The following is a 20,975-nucleotide window of genomic DNA, read 5'->3' as shown; positions in this document are numbered from 1 at the left end:
AGGAATGGAAAAGCACTGGACATGAAAAAAGTGATAAACTGTATTTAATCAAAACAAAGAATCTGCTAAACAAAAGCCTCTATCAAGAAGTCAATACATAAGCCACAGAGTAGGAAAATGTATTTCTCAAGGAACTAAAGACATTTTCTATATTTTATATTACAGTATGAGTTATAGAGCTGTCTAAACCCCTTAACCCGAACACTCAAGAAACATGCATTTTAGATTATTTGAATTATGAATCAATTAGAAATCAGTTAGCAAAGGCGAAGTTGAAAAAGAAGCCAGAGAAAATAAGGAAAGAATACAGCAAAAGTAAAAAACTACCAGCAGAAGTAAAATGCAACATATAAAAGCCTCCCTCCAGAAACTAAACAAATACCACTAAACAGTGATTCAGTTCTCTGAGAAAAATATATATATATTTATAAGGAAAATTATCCAGATGTCAAAATTAAGAAAAAGAAGATAAAATAAGGACTTACAAAACCAGAAATCACAAAGATGATGTATTTATAGACTAAAGGACATCAAAATATAAAGAATGACAAGTACACATTTACATTAACATTTCAAAACAAAAAGAAATGTGTGATTTCTGGGAACAAATAATCAAATTCACTAAAGAAAATGATCAATTGAACAATTAGTAAACATAATATAAACTAAATGCTGATATAGAATACTCTCAAACGTTTATGTTTATACATTTCACAGGAATATGTGTTAGAATATTGAGAAATAGTTATTTTATAATCACTTCCAGTGCGCAAAAAGATGGAAAAGTCTCCAATACCTTTATAAGTTCAGCAAAACCCTGATACAAAAACCTGCCAAATGGAAAGAAAAGGTAACGTTTCAATTACTTTTCATGGGTATATATACAAAATCCTAAATAATAACCCAAAACAACAGCTAGTCAAACACAACAGAATGTTGTGACAGAAACTCATCCTGAAGAATCATGCCTGAACCATAGGAGATTTTTTAATGTTAGTAAATTCAATTAAATAATACATAGGATCAACAGGTGAAATAATAAAAGCTATATAATTATCTCAATAGATGTAAAAAAGTTACCTAATAGCCATGGTTGCTTTAAAAGAGAAAAAGGTAAACCAAGAATAGGATATATTAGCTTAACATTATAACTAACATTCATATCAAACAGCAAGCAATTCCATTTGCAAGTTTAAGTTCAAACTCTGGGGCTTTTCCATTAAAGTAAAAAACAAGAAAAATGTCTGAAATCATCTTTATTATTTGATCTAAAATTTCTACCCACAGAAATTAGGCAAAAAGGAAAAATGAGATGGACCCACATAGCACAGACTCAGAAACTTCAGCGAGCATTTTTTTTTAAACAGGGATTCTAGGTATACTGGGACAATAAGAGACACCTGTTTGGACTCCTCTTCTATTTTCCTAGGTTGCTGACTAAGTACCGCCTATAATTCCCTTACACTACTCATTCTTCGCATAGGGCTAGAAGTGGATTTGCCTACTAGCCTGCTCATCTCTGCTGAAGCCTCGTCCGACCTGATCCTGAGTCAGAATTAGGCGCCGGGTCTGCCTCTGCTGTGAGGGGATGCTGGGGCTCAAAAGCCACAACCAGTTACTCAGAACTCAACAACTACCTCACTCTCAAATAGACTCGCCAAAGAATGCTTGAAAAGTATTCACTGTATTTCCTCAACAACATTGAGAAGATGTCTTATCAATCAAATCAGAAAATTGACAAGAAAATAATCACAGAGATGAGAAGGCAATGTCATAGGAATAAAATCCAGTATAATTTTCAGCAGAAAACCTGAGTAGAAAAGAAAAAGAAAACAACAACATATATATATAAGAAATGCAGCAGACTGAAGAGAAAGAAGGAGAAACAAAATTTGTGGGGGGAGAAATGCAGAGATCACAGTCCAGGATCTAAACTACTTAAGGCTAGAAAATTGAAAGTCGCTCAGTCATGTCCAACTCTTTGTGACCCCATGGACTATACAGTCCATGGAATTCTCCAGGCCAGAATATTGGAGTGGGTAACCATTTCCTTCTCCAAGGGATCTTCCCAACCCAGGGATTGAACCCAGGTCTCCCACATTGCAGGTGGATTCTTTACCAGCTAAGCCACAAGGGAAGTCCAAGAATGCTGGAATGGGTAGCATATCCCTTCTCCAGCGGATCTTCCCAACCTAGGAATCGAACCGGGGTCTCCTGCATTGCAGGTGGATTCTTTACCAACTGAGCTATCACGGAAGGCTAGAAAAAGAGACTGAAATCTGCAGAGTGAAAAGGGCGTAAAACAAAAAGGGGGGGAAAAAGTATTGTCTAGGAAAAAACTTGAGGAAATTGAAAGAGTGACTCATACCGCAGGGAACCCTAACAGCAACAAAGCACCCACCTCCGTTAGCAGCTGTAACAGAGGGAGGTAAACAGACGGCTGAGGTGTTCATACTTCACGGATAATAATCACATCCAAAGAAAATTAGATTGTTCACAACAAATAAACAGCAGATTGGTCACGAGCCTCTTGACAATATGTAAAACCAAAAATAATGACGTACCAATTGTAGAACTTTAAAAGCAAAAGGCTGAAATCCAAGAATTCTATACCTAAAGCAACTTGTCATCTGTGCAAGTATCAAGAGAAAGATATTCTCAGATTTTAAATACTCAGCAGATTTAGAATTGAGGTAAACTTCCTCAAAAAATATAACAATGAAATTTTAGAAAGTTTATGCAGGAACAAATGTATGTTAATTAAAATAAGAAGCAGAAAATGAGTTAAATATGGCTGTCTCTAAGCAGTCAAACCAGTTAAATGTACAGGCAAAATAAGTGTTTCAAATTTGATTATAAAATTGATAGTATTCTTTAAATTGAAAATAATAAAAATTGGTTTTAAAAAAGAAGGAGGCATATTTGTGATGGCCATATATTGAAATTAACAAAGAATAGAAAAAGTGAAAACCGTTAATTTCTCATCTTCCACATGAGCAAATATTATTAATTTGTAACTGATGTTAGGAGTTAAATTCACAAAAACTTTATGGCCAGTACTAGAAAAATTGAAAGCAAGACATCTAACTTGCAAACAACTGAGAGGGTACTATTTTTAAAAAGGCAAAACAAAAGCACCCTTTCTATATGAAAAGTCAACCTACTGAATGGCAAAAAATACTTGGAAATCATATATTTGATAAGGGGTTAATTTCCCAAAATATATAGAGAGCTCATAAAAGTCAATAGCAAAAAAGAAAAAAGAAGAAGAAGTCTTATTTAAAAATGGACAGAGGATCTGCATAGACATTTTTCCAAAGAAGACATGCAAACGGCCGACAGGGTCATGAAAAGATGCTCAACATCACGAATACCAGGGAAATACAAATAAATACCACAATGAGATATTACTTTACACCTGTTATAATGGCTATCATTAAAGACAAGAAATAACAAGTGTTAGTGAGGGCTTCCCTTGTGGCTCAGATGGTAAAGAATCTGCCTGCAGTGTGGGAGACCTGGGTTCAATGCCTGGGTTGGGAAGATCCCCTGGAGGAGGGCATGGCAACCACTCCAGTATTCTTGCCTGGAGAATCCCGTAGCAGAGGAGCCTGGCGGGCTACAGTCCCTAGGGTTGCAAAGAGTTGGACATGACTGAGTGACTAAGCACATAGCACAGAGGGTGGAGAAAAGGAAATGCTTGTGCACTGCTAGTGGTGATGTAGGTACAGCCACTAGGGAAGACAGTACAGAAGCTCCTCAAAAAATAAAAATAGAAATATCATATGATCCATCTAGATCCACTTCTGAGTATTTATCCTCAGAAAATGAAAACACAAACGCAGAAAGATACCTGCAATCCCTTTGTTCACTGCAGCATTGTTTAGAAGAGCCAAGATATGGAAACAAACTGTCCATCGACAGATGAACGGATAAAGAAAATGCAGTGTGTGTACACACACACACACACACACACACACACACACACACACAGAGAGGAATATTATTTAGCCATGAAAAAGAAAACCTTGCTATTTGTGGCATCATGGATGGAACTTGAGGGCATCAGTGAAATAAGTCAGAGAAAGACAAATACTGCATGATCTCATCCATATATGGAATCTTTAAAAAAAAAAAAGCCAAGCTCATGAATACAGAGAACAGAGGTTCTCTGGCTGGTGGTTGCCAGAGGCAGGGGATGGGGAGGTGAAATGGGGGAAGGCAGTCAAAAGTTACAAACTTCCAATTATAAATAAACAAATCATTGGAATGTACTGTACAGCATGGTGACTGCGTGTGTGTATGCTAAGTCGCCTGAATAGTGTCCAACTCTTTGCAACCCTATGAACTGTAGCCTGCCAGGCTTCTCTGTCCAAGGGATTCTCTAGGCAAGAATAGTGGAGTGGGTTGCTGTTTCCTCCTCCAGGGGATCTTCCTGACCCAGGAATCAAACCCACCTCTCTTTATGTCTCCTGCATTGGCAGGTGGGTTCTTCACCGCTAGTGCCACTGGGGAAGCCTCCATGGTGACTACAGTTTATAATAATTCTGTATTGCATAATTGAAAGTTGCTAAATTTCTAAGAGAATAGATCTTAAAAGTTCTCATCAGGAGAAAAAATTCATGATGTACAGTGAATGGATAGTAACTAGACTTACTGTGGTGATCATTATGCAAAATAAATAAATATCAAATCATTACATTGTGTAGCCAAAGCTCAGTTGTATGTCAAATATCTTTCAATCTTAAAAAATCCACTGTTGTCAAAAAAAAGAAGACAAATTAAATACATTAAGTGCACATCAGTTCAGTTCAGTCGCTCAGTCATGTCCAACTCTTTGCGACCCCATGAACTGCAGCACGCCAGGCCTTCCTGTCCATCACCAGCTCCCAGAGTCCACCCAAACCCATGTCCATTGAGTCAGTGATGCCATCCAACCATCTCATCCTCTGTCCGTCCCCTTCTTCTCCTGCCCTCAATCCTTCCCAACATTAGGGTCTTTTCAAATGAGTCAGCACTTTGCATCAGGTAGCCAAAGTATTAGAGTTTCAGCTTCAACATCAGTCCTTCCAACAAACACCCAGTACTGATTTCCTTTAGGATGGACTGGCTGGATCTCCTTGCAGTCCAAGGGACTCTCAACAGTCTTCTCCAACACCACAGTTCAAAAGCATCAATTCTTCGGCACTCAGCTTTCTTTATGGTACAACTCTCACATCCATACATGACTACTGGAAAAACCATAGCCTTGACTAGATGGTACTTTGTTGGCAAAGTAATGTCTCTGCTTTTTAATATGCTGTCTAGGTTGGTCACATGGTAACCAGCATAAAGCAAAATGATAGAATTAAGACCCAACTGAAAAGTTTGGAAATAAATGATAGGTTAAGCTCTCTCATAAGAAGGCTCTCAGAATAATCAAAAATTAAAACATAGTGGCACATATTGCTTTATACCCCTAACAAAATCACACAGAAAGGGCATGAGTGCAGTATACCATGTTCCTGGAAGAAGTTGAATAATTGTGAGTGTTCCCCAATGACCACACATAACAATAAATGTTATGCAAACACAAATGGAAAGGTTACATAGCAAAAATCAACAGAAAGCAAAAACATAATTCAAAAATGTTTCAAGAATATATACATTGATAAGAGGAAAAATCCACTGTGAAGACAGACAGAGCATTGAAAATTAAAATACATGCAGTTATAAGTAAACTGAGAAAGCCAGGTAACAGCAGTGGGAGATTTCAATACATCATAGTAATTTACGTTGGATAAAGTAAGTAAAATCACAGGTGGAAGGGATATAGGTAATATGAGGATAACTTCTACGCATATATAAAAGTCTTATACCATAGAGGCAACACTTTCATAAAAGTTCATCTTATTCTCACTTATAAGGAAAATCCTAGCAAAGAGCAGGCCATATTATTTTTCCAATGTACAAAAAAATAGAAAATTTAAATGCAAACTAGAAATTAAAAACCCTACTGACTTGGAAATTATAAAATACTTCTCTCAAAAAATTGTCGAAGAGCAGAGGAAATTAAAAACTACACTAAAATATTATAAAGAAAACAATAGAACAATTAAAACTATCTATCAAAATTCTGAGATATTACTAGTGTCTTCTCAGTGGCAAATTTATTGTCTTGGTTGCCTCAATTATTAAATAATGAGGAATTAAAATAAGTCATCTACCAAAGTTGCTATAAATGACGACAAATAAGTGGAACAGAAATAAAAACAGAAAATCAAAACATCCTATGATGAAAACTAAAGGCAGTGAAGAATTGATTGTCACAGCAGGGAACGATGCCCTCATCATGCACTGGTCCATTTAGGTAGAGCTGTGAACTCCCAAGTTGATAGGGACCACGTTTGTCCATCAAGAGAGCAGGCAGGTGTAAGACAGTAGGGATGGTGGAGACTGGGGCATTTGCCCTGCCTAAAAGGACAGCTACTCAACTTCACCAAATTATTGCAATGAAAGAATGCAAGTCCAGACTTGCCAAATTCTCTGATATTTTTACGAGGGAGAAATGCAGATTTTTAATATGATATTTTTTCTGCTTTATAAAATGATATGTGAGCCAAATAAAACATGGCTAAGAGCTGAATTTGGCTGGTAGGCTGTAAGTATGTAACTTCTGATTTAGACTACTTACTTCAGCTTGAATCAGTTTCAACAAGTTATATTTTTCCAGAAATCTCCATTTCATGTAGACGTTCAAATGTATTTGCACAAAACTGCATCGTGTATTCTTTTATAAAAACTTCCATATTTTTTTCTCTTCTAGTTTAGTGCTAACTTTCTTAATTCTTAATTAAATATGCTTTATTTGTCAATGTATTACATTTTTTCCCCAAAAAAATCAGCTCTTGGATCTGCTTATTGAAAAATTTTTGGTTTCTCATTTTAAAATTTTCAAGTGGGTGGGATTCTTATTCAAACATTTGTTATTACTTTTTGGTTTATTGCACTATAGTCAAAGAATGTGCCTATAATATTTGTCCTTTGGAATTTAATTAGGTTGTCTTTGTGGCCTAATACACAGCCATGTCTGCTAACATTCCAGAATCATTTCAAAAGAAGAGTATTCTCTTTTCAAGGGAACAAAATTTATTGATATATTACACGCATACACAGGCACACACTCACATACACACACGTTCAGTGTCATTCAAATTCTGTTCCTTAGTTTTATCTATAGAATCAAACTGAAAGGAATGTGTTAAATCTCTCATAATCACTTTTGCCCCTATTCATAGTATTTCTAAATTTTTTCCTGAGATAAAATTTTTGCAATAAATGTTACATCCTAATGAAAAAAGAAAAGCCTAAAATCCTTAAGTCATCATGAACATTGTTCACCAAACATTTCTAGTTCATTCCATTCTAGTCATGGAGTCAGATTCAGCTTCCTAATAGCCCTTGATATGAGGCATGGCCACGTGACTTGCTGTAGCCAATGAGAAGGGAATAGAAGTGACAGAAACTTTAAGAGACATCATGAGATTCACTCATTCTCTTTCCCTCACCACAGCTGCCATGGAAGCACCGACAGAAGCCTCCCTCTGCCAGGACTCCCGAGTGAGGGTGGCCAAGGGGAAACACCCAGCCAGTCTACGATGGACATACCGCATGAGGGAGATGTTTTGCTTTGTGGTATTGAGCCACTGCTATTCGAGGAGGATTATTTATTACTGCAGCCTAACTTAGCCTGTCCTTACTGAAACAGACAAACAACAACAATGACAAAAATAGACAAGCTGGAAAAGGAAAAAACAGACAACTAATCAACATATTGAAAATACATCATCTCACTTATGAGTGAAAACTAAGTCTCCATTTTTTACCAATCACATTAGTAAAACTTTGTTAAATAATACTCAATACTGGTCAGGGTGTTCTGAGATGGGCATTTTCTTATATTCCTTTTAGTAAATTCTGCCTGAGTGAAATATTATTTACGTATAAGGAATTTCAGCAGGTTCTTATCTTTCACATAATACTCTCTCTCCTAGGAATTCAGCACAATCTCTTGTTTTCACGATGACACAGTACATGGTACCAGGAGGAAACAAACTTTCCAACTGGGATTCCGAGATTGTCTTGCTTATCTGTGATCTTAAATGAAGTAATGACCTTCTTCCTAATGAAAAATGGTATACTGTTATCTATGGCATGACCAGCATCAGAATTAATTAAATGCCATCTGTGGTTTCTTAGGATAAAATAATCATTGAAAGCAAGGCTTTCAAAGACTCATGTAGTTACTATGCTTGACCTTTATAGTAGCAATGATGACTACAAGGGCTGTAGGGTGGAATGGCTGTTCTAACAAGCTCAGGCCTTGAAACTCTCAGCTAGGTTACAGTCAGAGAACTAGAGTGCTTCTAGGGTAACCCCCCAATCATCACTTATTTCTTACAACCTCCAGGGAAGACCTCAAACTTAATTGGGTAGCCCACAGAATGATAACAAAATCACAGAGTCAAAATCATCAAGTCACTCATGTGAAATTTAGGATACTGGTTGGAAAGAAGTGGGACCTGAGCCTTAGAATAGGGACTTCTGTGTGGATTCAGAAAATTGAATGATCAAGTCTCTCCGATGTCCACTCTGATATTTCTCTGAGGTCAGGTAAGATCAGTTTGAAGAACTTGTGGATCATGAAAACTGGAAATGAACACAACTTTTGTGTTTGCCTCAAACAGAGATGCCCACTTTTAAGATCTATTCCTACCAAGTTTCACCGACTCTAAATCCATGACTCCAATCAAATCAGCACATTCCAGGAGAAGTCCCAAGTCTGCTATGGGAGACGAACACAGAGTCTCAAGATATTGCTTATTTGTATTGTTGTAAACCAGGGGGACCAGTGTAGCCATGAGTTCTAAGGTATTAAAAACAGAGAGTCAGAATATAATACTGGGTACTCTTAATGAAATGGGTGCATGAACCAGAAATTCTGTTTTCATTATGTTGGATACAGTGGCAGGAAATGGGTTGAACAGTTTAATCTTTAGCAGAAACTTGGGTTCAGTGTGGGCAACTGTCAATACAATTGAGATGGCCAAGTCTTCTTAGGAAAATGCAGAGGGAGGAGCTGCTTTGGGAGATAGGGATGTTGGAGTGGATTTGTCACAAACATCTACCATCACTACTTATCCCAAGAGGCCCAAAAGGACGCCCCTTTGCTAAAGCAATAGGAAACCCAAAGACACCATCTTTAGTTCATAAACTCTGCTCTAGAATCAGGCTCGACTCATTCAAGAAGAACCTAGGGAGTGGCTGGAATTTATCATCCAGCCAAAGCTGACGGCAGGAGACTATCTGGATTGGCAACTGGTAACCAAAACACTCATGTAGGTTTGAAACAGCCTCATGACATCATGATGGGAGTGTGTATGCTTGTGCGTCTGTGTCCTGTTAAGTCACTGCTTCAATGCCTTGTTGTCAGCCTAAGTGACCTATATCCACTAAGTCACACAAAGAATAACAACATATTGGCAAGATATGTTGTTAAACAGTCGGACGTGACTGAGCGACTAAGCATACTCACGCAGAGTCTAAGGCATACCATCAGAAACAGGAAGCAACCCAACCATGTTTCCTCATCTGACAATTTCTCCCATGGAGTTCAGGCTAAATTCATGGAGCTCTTACTAGCAGTGTGACCTGGGCAAGTGACTTGAAACCTCTGTACTTCATTTTTCTCATCTATAAAATGAGAATCATATGAGTCCCTATGGCTGTTATGAAAACTAAGTTAATAAGTAAAGTCCCAGAATAGCAGTCTACAATGAAGACTCCATGGTGTTAGCTACTGCTATCATCACTCTGAGTCATTATTGGAAGCATGGTGAGCACTACATAAGTATTAGTTATCACTGTCATTACCTAGCTAAGATTTACCATAATGAAGTCAAAATAAATTCAGCAGTAATTCCCTAACAGAATGAAATATGAAATAGTTTGATGCCAATCATGCTTATTCTCAAATGCAAACATATAAAGAGAGATTTTCCTGTGACTGACCTTCACCAGGACTTTGTGAATTACTTCCAGCTTTTAAAGTTACACATCTTCCCCCAGGGTTACTGGCAGGAGATTAATGAAGGACTGCACTCCATGGAAAAGACTGTCAAACAAGAAATCATGGTTGGGTTGCTTCCTGTTTCTGATGGTATACCTTAGACTGTGTGTGTGTGTGTGTGTGTGTGTGTGCGCGCGTGTTCAGTCATGTCGGACTCTTTTCAACTCCACAGACTGTAGCCCGACAGACTTCTCTGTCCATGGGATTTCCCGGGCAAGAATACTGGAGTGGGTTTCCATCTCCCTCTCCAGGCAATCTTCCCGACCCAGGGATTGAGCCTTCATCTCCTGTGCCTCCTGCATTGCAGGTGGATTCTTTACCTGCTGAGCCATCAGGAAAGCCCTTAGACTAGCACCTCTCAAACTCAACCACGCACATAAGTTCTTGTTAAAACTCAAGCTCTGAATCAGCAGGTCTCAGGTGGGCCTGAGGGTCAGCACTGCAAGTAAGCTCCCAGGATATGGTGATTCTGTGGGTCCCTGGACCACAGCTGGAGAAGGGAGGAAGCCAAGGCCCCAGCATACGCAAGCATTGGGAAGGCCCCCACTTTCAAGCAGGACTGACTGACCAGTCCTGCTTCGTCATATCCCCAGAGGAAATATATCCTTATTTTTGCTTTTCAGGCATTTACTCCTGCTCAGACCTTCTTGTTCATACAAATACACAGGCTTGAAGATTTCTCTTCAGCCAAAGGTTTTCTTTCAACCAAAAGTCACCCAGTGATGTTGAGGGACACACTGCTGTCCATAACCTGGCTAGACTGTTAAAGGATGAAGGTTCTTGTGCCTCACCCTGGGGATTCTGACTTGTTGCGTCTGTTTAGCATGCTTCCTTTTTCTCTTTTTTTCATGCGCACTGAAGTTAATGCACCTCTCCTTAATGCTAAAACCCCAGCTACTTCCACCAGATCATCCCCCTGCATGAAGTCTGTGGGTGAGCATCTTCCCTCACATACAGAAAGAAGTGTGTATATAGACAATGGAATCTGACTCAGCCATAAAAAGAATGAAGTAATGCCATTTGCGGCAGCATGGATGGACCCAGAGATCGTCATACTAAGTGAAGTAAGTCAGACAGAGAAAGGCAAGTATTACATGATATCACTGAGATGTGGAATCTAAAGAAATGATACAAATGAACTTATCCACAAAACGGAAACACACTCACAGCCATCGAAAGCAAACTTAATAGCTACGGAAGGGAAAAGGGTAGGGGAAGGATAAATTAGGAGCCTGGGATTAACATACATACACTGCTGTGTATAAAATAGGTAGACAACAAGGTCTTGCTGTTTAGCACAGGAAAATATGTCAATATCTTGTTATAACCCATAACGGAAAAGAATTCTAAAAGGAATAGCTATATGTGAATGTATAACTGAATCACTTTCCTGTGCACTTGAAACTAAACACAACTTTGCAAATCAACTATACTTCAACACAAAGAAAGAGAGAAGAAAGAAAGAAAAACTAGAGACAGAAAAAAAGGAAGGAAGGAAGGAAGGACGCATATATTTGAAATCACAAAATAGACCTAGGCCCATTCCAGAGCATCCACGTGAGTACACTGACATGTTTGAACATGAATTAAGCATAGACTTTTCTGTCTTCTAGAAGATCACAAATGAAAATAGGAAAATCATAATCATATGACTGATCAGCAAAGTGTCAACACATGTAATGAATGGCTAGGAAAAGAGGGAAAATACAGATACACAGGCTAACAACGGGGACACTGCCAACTCTTTCATGTCACTCTGGCCATAATTTCATTCTTTGCAGCTCAGTGGTTTGCCTCAAAATGAAGCAAAAGGGCATCTTGCCAACCATAAAGTTAAGCAAATTCACACATAATGGACACCAGAAAAATCTTTTCTAAATGGAACAAAGCTGAATCATACTCACCATCCAGACAGTGGTGAACCTAAAAAAAAAAAGAAAAACAAACACAAAAAACCCTACAAACCTGTTGACGGATAAGAATTCATTTCAAAACCCCAAATTTGTTGGAATTTCAAAAGATTCTGCATCTTTGAGGCACAGAAGGAAAATTAAGAATGCAGAGGGCAAGGGCTACATTTCTTTTGTTCCTTGAGTGCAGAAGAGGTGGAGACAGCTGGGAACGGAAGATTGCATTAAGAAATATGAGCGGGGACCCAGGCAGAAACCATGTGCTTCTGAAAGCATCTCCTGGTTTGATGGTTTCAGGAAACTACTTACAAAGCTGGCTGGGTTTACTCCAGATGCCCACAGTGGTGTAGCTGGTGAAACAGTTACGATGAGGAAAAGAGTCAAAAATGTCCCTTTGGTCTTAAAGATGCCAATCTCCTTTTCCCCAGTGGACAGAACAGGAGGCTCCAAGGGGCCCCAGGAACTGCTGTGGGAACCGCAGAGCCAATGAGAGCAACTTGCTTCTATAAAAGGTTTAAGCTTTGGAGATGCTTTTGTAAGGTGACTATTTTATCATTTCTAAGGACAGAACATAACTGGTACTGCAAGGCACTGGAGAGAAATGGATTTCCCAATGCAAGGAGTGCCTTAGGTCACTGAGCTTAAACGCTTCTAGGAGCCTGAGGAAGAGAACTTCAGACTTCCAGAATCTGGGCTGAAGGTGGGATGCTGGCAAAAGCATCTGGGAAACATGAGTCCTAGTCCCCAGCTGATGTCAGGTCAGAAGTCACCTCAGCTGCAGAGGCTGAAAGAACCTTTGCAGCCATAAAGGAAGCATTGGGCAACTGGGGGTTTGGATTTTCTGTTTATTTAACTCGGGGCAGTTCAGTCTATGCGGGGTATACACACACACAGGGTCAGTCCAAGCTCTGAAGTCAAATGGGCTATGGTCAGGAGAGCAATTCCAGACCCTACTACTGCCTGTCTTCCATTCTGCCCTCTGGAAAACCGGCTCCCCCCGCCACACACACACACTGGAACCGTCTGCCTCCCACAGGCTCTGTGTCCAGGAAACCAGCGAGCTCCCTAATCCAGGGAGATTACTGCTACACGCAGAGTCGGCAAAGCACCCCACTCCCCAGGAACCACCTAATGAAAGCCTCATGGAGAGACTAAGGTTGTACAGACTCAGTCTAATTCCATCTGGGCCTCGTGCCGAAGGTATGACCTCACCAGCAGGCAACCCGGCAGGGTCCCCAGAGAGAATGGATCGGTGTGTGGGCCAGACTTGCCTCAAATCACGGCCAGCTGGGATGCACGGAGGCAACGCCATCTCTCCTGATGCCCTTGGATCCCAGGACCAGGGTCTGTCAGGAGGCACAGTCATCTTACAGTGAAGAATCCTAGGTTCTGGCCCAAAACCCTTGTGTGAGTGTGTGTGTGTGTGTGTGTGTGTGTCTGTGTGTGTGTGTCTGTGTGTGTGCATGCGGCATTATCCTCATAAAAATCTCTGCCATTCCACAAGTTTCACACCAAAGAGAAGCTTAATTAGGTAGGGCCAAATGTCTGCAGAGAATCTCCAGTTACAGAAGCTGGGAGGAAGGATATAATTAGAACCTGACTTAAAAAAAAAAAAAATCTGAATAGCTCAAAAGACCCCACTAACAGAAGAACACTGAAAAATAGTCAATCCATGCATATCCAGAACTCAGAACCCAGAAATTTCACTTACCAGTGTCACTGACAAATCACAGAAAGACGTTTCCACCTCAGCCTGGGTACTTCTCCCTCAGCTCTTTTCATACTTAAGCATTTACCGCGTTCAAAAGGCAACTCGCTTTGCCTGCACTGCGGCATTGCCTTGCCTTCGTTTGTTGCATATCGATTCTTTTGCAGGCAACAAAACAAAGGTTTGAGGAAGCTGCACTTCAGATATATATGATTGTGGCTGATTTGCATTGTTGTATGGCAGAAATTTGTTAAAAAAATTAATATATTTAAATAAAAGAAGAAAAGTAAATAACTGTGCTTTCACCTGATGGGGTCACCATGAAAAAGCAGATGATTTAAGCTTCTGTTAAAGGAACTAATAGAAATTCTCTATATGCTTTGCTTGGAAGTCCCGCCCTCAGCATTGGTCACTAAGGATGATGTTGCAAATCAATGGGTGAAAACTGGCATCTCTTAAGCTGCATCCTGTTGGCTGCTTGAGTCCTGATGGGCTCCTGGAACAGCAGCATCACCCGAGGCCCCCAGGGGACTCCAAGCCCTTCTGCAATCAGGGAGGATTTGCAGTAATGTAAAAATTCCCCATGAGCTGGGGTCTGATGAAAGAATAGACAGAGAGCAAGGATGTACTTGGATGAAGACCCATAATACTTCCATGGAAGTAACTCTCCCATGATGGCCCCCAGCTCATTTTGACTAAATGTTGCTAAGTCCATTTGCTTTTAGTCTATTTGACCATGTTTTATTTTGCTAAGTTATGAGAGAAGACTCAAAGGCACAAAAATCTTCTTAATTCTACAAAAAGGATAGGTTAAGATTTCTCTTATTTTAAGGAAGAAACTCTTTTTTTTCTGGAAGTGTTTCTCTGAAATGATGATGGGAATCCAGGGAAGAGATTTTGCTATATAACATGTGCTTTGCTCCAGCTTTTCAGAAAGGTTGGGTTAGCCGAAAGTTCATCTGGGTTTTCCCATAGGATGGTGCAGAAAAACCCAAAAGGATTTTTTGGCCAACCCAGTACCTGTAACTATAAAGCAAAGTCGAATCAGGCCTGCAAAGACCCAGAGAGTCACAATCAATTAGAGATGTAAGGACAGGGCCAGCACCCCACGTACAACTGAACATCCCTGATAGAACATCTCTTTCCTGAACCAGAAAATAAATGCCCACAGCTGCACTTGGTGGTTGGGACTGGGGTCCATTCATCATACAGTCACCATTAAATTATCATCTTTCCAACAAGACCAGCAAGATAACAGGACACAGCTGTGTTCAATTAGTCTGCAGGCCAAGCAAACCTCTCACTACCAGGGTCTTCATCTGTCTCTCCCAAAAGACACCCTGCCCCCATCCTCTGTTTCCTTTTAGTTGGTCTTTACTTCATGTTCTGCACAAGAATCTCCAAAGTCTACCACTCTGGACCCCTTACACCTGGGATCAAGCTGCTTTCCAGAGGGGGAGAGTGTGTGTTGAAAAAACAAAATTAGAGGACTTTCCTGGCAGTCCAGTGGTTAAGACTTCACCTTCCAATGCAAGGGATGCAGGTTCAATCTCTGGCTAGGGAGCTAAGATCCCACATGCCTCATGGCCAAAAACCCAAAACATAAAACAGAAGCGATAATATAACAAATTCAATAAAGACTTTTAAAAAATGGTCCACATCCAAAAAAAAAAAAAAAACAAACAAACAAACCTAGAATAAGAAAGCTTCTTCCCGGACCTTCGACCAAGGCAGGAAGGTCACAGCCAGTTTGGGATAAATTCCTAGGGTTTTAGAGCAGGAAAGAATCTTAAGGATCATCAAATACAGTCATTTTCCAGAACTGTTTAAGGATAGTGAAACACTTTCCCCCAATGAGACTGTATGTAGAAACCAGTATGTAAAAGAGAGAAAAGAAGCTGTTATAGCCAAAAAATGGAATGTGATTTGGCAATAAAATGCAACGAAATAGTGATACATGCTACACTATGGATGAACCTTTCAAATATTATGGTAAGCGAAGGAAGTCAGTCCCAAAGGACCGTGTATCCCATGATCCAGAAGAGCTAAGTCCATAGAGACAGAAAGCCAATTAGTGGTGTCTTGGACTAATTGGAGCCGATTAGTCCATGACTTGGTGGGGGATAGAGGGATAGCACAGAGAATCCCATGGACAGAGGAGCCTGGTGGGCTACCGTCCATGGGGTCAAGAGTTGGACACGACTGAGCAACTAACAGTTTCACTTTCAGAGGGAATGGAGGTGATAATTCAGAGGTACAGGGTTTCTTTGAGGGTGATGAAAATGTTCTAAAATTGATAATGCTATTGGTTGCACACATCTGTGATACACTCAAAGCCACTGAATCACACAGGTTGCACAGGCAAATCAGGGTGTGTGAATTCTGTCTCAACAAAGCTGTTTTGAAAATGAAACAGAATAATTTTCACTGCTCCACCAGTCAGGGCCTCACCACTCACCCAGTTCCCTCTAGTGGCCCCAGAGCCACCTCTGCAGACCCCTGGAGGTCTGTGGAATGTGGTTTGAAAAACCCAGATCTGGTTCAAGTTTCCACACCTGAAATGTAAGCCAGGACATGAATCCAAGTCTTTTGACTCCAAGTCTTTTGACTATTTTGCAAGGCCCTTCAAACCCAAGATCTCTGATGAGTTCTGGCTCATCCCAGGGGATGGGGATGGGGGTGGGGAGGTGGGGATGCTGTGGGCCCCAGTCTCACCGTCCATGTCCAGGCGCTGCATGATGATGGCCAGCTCCACCTCACTTGGCATGTACCCCAAAGAGCGCATGGCCATGCCCAGCTCCTGCTTGGAGATGAAGCCATTCCCGTCTCGGTCCAGAACCCGGAAGGCCTCTCGGATCTCTACAACAGGAAAGCAGAGAAAGTCCAATGGTCACAAGGCATGGTTGACTGCAGGGGTCTCCAGCCCCCATTAGGAACTGAGCTACACAACTGGATATGAGTAGTGGGCCAGCAAGTAAAGTTCTATCTGTTGCTCCCCATTGCTCACATTATCACCTGAACCCCACCTTCCCCCTACCCCACCATCCATGGAAAAATTGTCTTCTGTTGTCAAAAAGGTTGGGGACCACCGCTCTACTGCATTGAAATGATAGGCAACTGTCTGCAGAAAACTCCTAATTACTTTACAAAGAGTGATGTGTCAAAACCCTTTAACCAAATTTAAAAAAAGGGGTGGCCAAAAGAGGAAAAAAAGAGAGAAAAGAGGGGGAGGGAAGGGGCTAAAAACCAAACAAACAAACAAACAAAAAACAGAAAAACAGCTTTGGAAGGAGGAGATAACTAGCCCTGAGCAGCTAACATAATGTAGTGTTGTGTTAGTCGCTCGGTTGTGTCTGACTCTTTGCGACCCCATGGACTGTAGCCCTCCAGGCTCCTCTGTCCATGGAATTCTCCAGACAAGAATACTGGAGTGGGTTGCCATTCCCTTCTCCAAGGGATCTTCCCAACTCAGGGATCAAACCTGGGTCTACTGAATTGCAGGCAGATTCTTTACCATCTGAGTCATCAGGGACACCCAATACAAAGTAGGGGGTGCACAATTAGACAGGAGCCCCAGCTGGGAATAGCATTAGCCATGGACACTCCTCAGCAAGGCTGAGGCTTCTCTTTCAGTGGGGATAAGACGGGAAGGCAGTGACCTCCCAGCTTGGGCTAGGGAGGAAAGGAGAATGAGTGTCCCCGTTGCGGACTTACATTCAGCTCCTTGCTGCCACAGAGCTGTGCAGAAAGCTTTCTCAACCTCCTAGGAGGACAGGAGTTAAGTATCCTGCTGTTTTTATTTCATTCCTGTAATTTACAGCTGTTTTATAGCTATAAACAACCTCAGATCAATAAGAGTGTCATAAAAGCCCCAGAGGCATCTTTAATCACATTCTCTGGGGCTGGCAGAGAACTTGACTCTACCATCAAGAAGGTCATTTCCCCTAGCACGGGGACGCCCATCCTCTTACCCCCCATCAGAGCTGCTCTGCTTTCCAAACCCAGAGTCCCTCCCTCCAGAGCCCTGATGTCTCTTCGCCTTCTGTTCATCCTGGGTTGGCTAAGCATTTCCTAACACCTCACACTCCTGTGAGGCATGGGAATTCAATTTGAGATCACAGTCTGGAGATGAGAGGTACGTCAATTGTATCTGAGCACCAGACATGGATAGCTTTGATTTTTCATCAATAAATTCAGTGTGAGCTCAGTTGCGGCAGCTGCCAGCACTCATCAGAGCCATTCAATAAGCTGCCTTTACCTGAGGAACACGGGAGTTAGGACTGCGGAGAATAAAGACAGTGATCTGCCCAGCATCGTGGTTCCCCTCCAGAGACCCACACTCCAGGTAGGAAGACAAGATCCAGTCAGAAACTTGCAGGAACTCTGAACTAATGCAAGACATCGGCCCTAGCCATTTACAGTTGTCCCTTGGTATTGGCAGGGGATTGGTTCCAGGACCCTGTAGATACTAAAATCCGCAGATGCTCAAGTCCCCTAATATAAAATGTATAAAATGGAATTGGGTAGCTAGACCTTGAATCCATGGGTTCAGCATCCACGAAGGGCCAACTGTAGTTACTGCTTCTCTAAATATCTAACTATCCTTCCAGCAAGCATATTGAACCCTGACCCAGGCAGGCTTTTCCTTTCCTCTTTGCATTAATTTCCTGTGGTTGCGTTAATCAATCACACAAATGCAGTAGCTTAAAACAATAGAAATTTATTCTCTCACAATCTGGAGGCTAGAAATCTGAAATAAGGTGGTAAAGAACCCTCCTGCCAAAGCAGGAAACGTAAAAGACACAGGTTCAATTCCTGGCTCAGGAAGATCCCTTGGAGGAGGGCGTGACAACCCATTCCAGTATTCTTGCCTGGAGAATCCTATGGACAGAGGAGCCTGGCGAGCTACAGTCCAAAGGGTAGCAAAGAGTCGGACATGACTGAGTGATTTAATATGCACGCTCGGACCAAAATCAAGATGAGGACAGACTGCCCTCCCTCAGAGTCCCACTTTTTCCTACAAGTCTACTTTTCTTGGCTTGCGGCCGCAAGGCTCCAATCTCTGCCCTGTGGTTACCTTCTCTTCATCGGCCTGTGATCTCCCTTTGTCTGCCTCTTACAAGGACACTTGTGCTTGCATTTAGAGACCACCATATAATCCAGGATAAACTCAACTCAAGATCCTTAATCTATTGGCAGCTGCAAAGACCATTTTTTTCCAAAGTAACATTTATAAGTTCTAGGCTTGGGGATCTGATTCCTTTGGGGATTGTTTTTCAGACCTCTGCACTCTCCCAGCCAGTGCTTGCATCTGAAACACCTTGACATCCTCTTTACCTGCCCAAATCACATTGGTCCTCCAAGGCCAAGTCAGAGGTTGTGTGTTTCACAGCAGTGCCCTAACTCACCACAGCCGAGTTACCTCCCTCACTACTGATTGGTCAGCAGGACATTTACTAGTGCCTCACAACACCTAGCCCATACCACCTAGAAATATGAAGAAATCAAGGTGCCGAAATCATGGCTTCTATGAGCCACAAGTGCCTTGGACATTTCATTCAAGGCTGTACGTTCCCACCTATGTGCTGAAGGAGGAGCTAGACAGACAGCTGTTCAATGGATGATGATTCTGAACAAGTAAACACCAGATATCAGCTGCAGATTCATTATCGATACTAATTCAACATGCTGGATGCGTTCCATGAATAAATGTGTGCTCCAGCAGAAGGAAGACTAGTCTGCGAGTCAGGACCTTGGGCTCCCAGCCAGGCCTATTAGCAAATTAGGTCTGCAGCCAAACCCTGAGGCCTTGGTTTGTTCATGTGTAAAATGAGCCAGATTGGCCAAGAGAATCCGCGAGGTCCTTTGAGCCCCTTTCTAAGGATCCGTGGACATCGTTACAGTATTTAAAAGAAGAATAGGAACACTGTGTTCTTTTTCATACCCTATTAATCTGCTGTTCAAACACCTCTCTTTTTCCCACTGATGATACAGAAAACATTTTAGCCCTTTCCAAATTTTGAATTAAAGGGTTTGTCTGCATGTTTAGATTTTCTCATCAATGAAACATGCCCAAGATTATCTAAAGCAGCCATATGTTTTCCAGCCACGTGTCGGGTGGAGCTAAAACAGCTTACAGCCAGTACTCAGCTTGAGATCATGGCACACAGCACTCGAGGACACCAGGGCAGAGGTCATGCCTCATTCGGCCCAAGTCCAGACACTGAGGGTAGGGGGTGCAGATGGAGGGTCTCCTGAGATGGGAATCAGCTCACAGAGAAGTCCATCCAGTCCCCATGATCAGGGCAGCCCTGTCCCTCAGCCTCAATGTCCCCATCTGAAAACTGGGTTGGGCTGGATCTCCTTCCAGCCTCTGTGACGGGGTTTTACAACAGGTCTGACAAAAATCGCGCAACAGTAGAAAACGTCAGATGATGACAGGGTCCCTGCTGGGGTCCCAGGTGGGCCAGCCTGATGGCCAGCTGCAGGCTGAGCCCTGCCCCTGCTCTCTGGACCACTTCCTTCCCAAGGCACCATCTCCTTTTCCCATCCCTCTGACTCCATCCTCAACTCTGGGCTAATGCTGTCGCACTGAAGGATGATCCCCTTCTGTTGACAGGGCCTGGCCTCAGCCCTGTGGTCCCTCTGCATGCCCTAGATCTTACCAGGGAAAGAGCCTGCATCCTGACATTAGCTACTCCAGAGGGCTTAGTTAAGGATGTTTGAGAATTTGACCTGTAAATGAGGGCCTTGGTGGCTACGCCCTAAGTTGCCTCACCTCTGGACTGTTGGATTTGGTAACTCGGACCTCAGACAGGGATCCCTCCAGAACTGCCCTGCTTGAAGGAACATGCTCCTTCGAGGCCCCAAATCCACCATGGTTTTCCTGTTTGCAATATGCATCCAGGCTGGCCCTGCGTCAGCCCGGGACAGGATGCAGAAGAAACAGCTCAGCTCAGAGTTCTGTTTTCCTCGGCCCCAGGTCAGTGGGACAAAGTCATCCTTCTCTCTTTGCTCCCAAGGGGACTTTCCCGGCAGTTCAGTGGTTAGGACTCCAAGCTTCCACTGCAGGGGATGCAGGTTCGATCTCTGACTAGGGAACTAAGATCCCACATGCCATGTGGTGCTACTAAAAAAAGAAAAAGAAAAAAAGCTGGAGCTTTGGGGAAAAAATCCACAAAATTGATAACTCTTAAGAAATAAGCAACAAATTATTTTTTAAAAAAAGAATATCTACTTCTGTTTTGTG

General features: G+C 41.8%; 1 protein-coding gene across 1 annotated transcript in view; it reads right to left on the bottom strand.

Annotated features, from left to right (window-relative positions):
- Positions 1-20,975, bottom strand: part of CALN1 (calneuron 1) — a 414,134-nt gene that overhangs the window by 219,488 nt on the left and 173,671 nt on the right. The window contains exon 3 of the mRNA XM_018041016.1: positions 16,442-16,585. Coding sequence (XP_017896505.1) covers positions 16,442-16,585 — 144 coding nt within the window. The remainder of the gene's footprint in view (positions 1-16,441; positions 16,586-20,975) is intronic.

This window comes from Capra hircus, chromosome 25 (assembly GCF_001704415.2).
Source record: "Capra hircus breed San Clemente chromosome 25, ASM170441v1, whole genome shotgun sequence".
Taxonomy (NCBI): domain Eukaryota; kingdom Metazoa; phylum Chordata; class Mammalia; order Artiodactyla; family Bovidae; genus Capra; species Capra hircus.
This window is presented reverse-complemented; position numbering and strand designations above follow the sequence as displayed.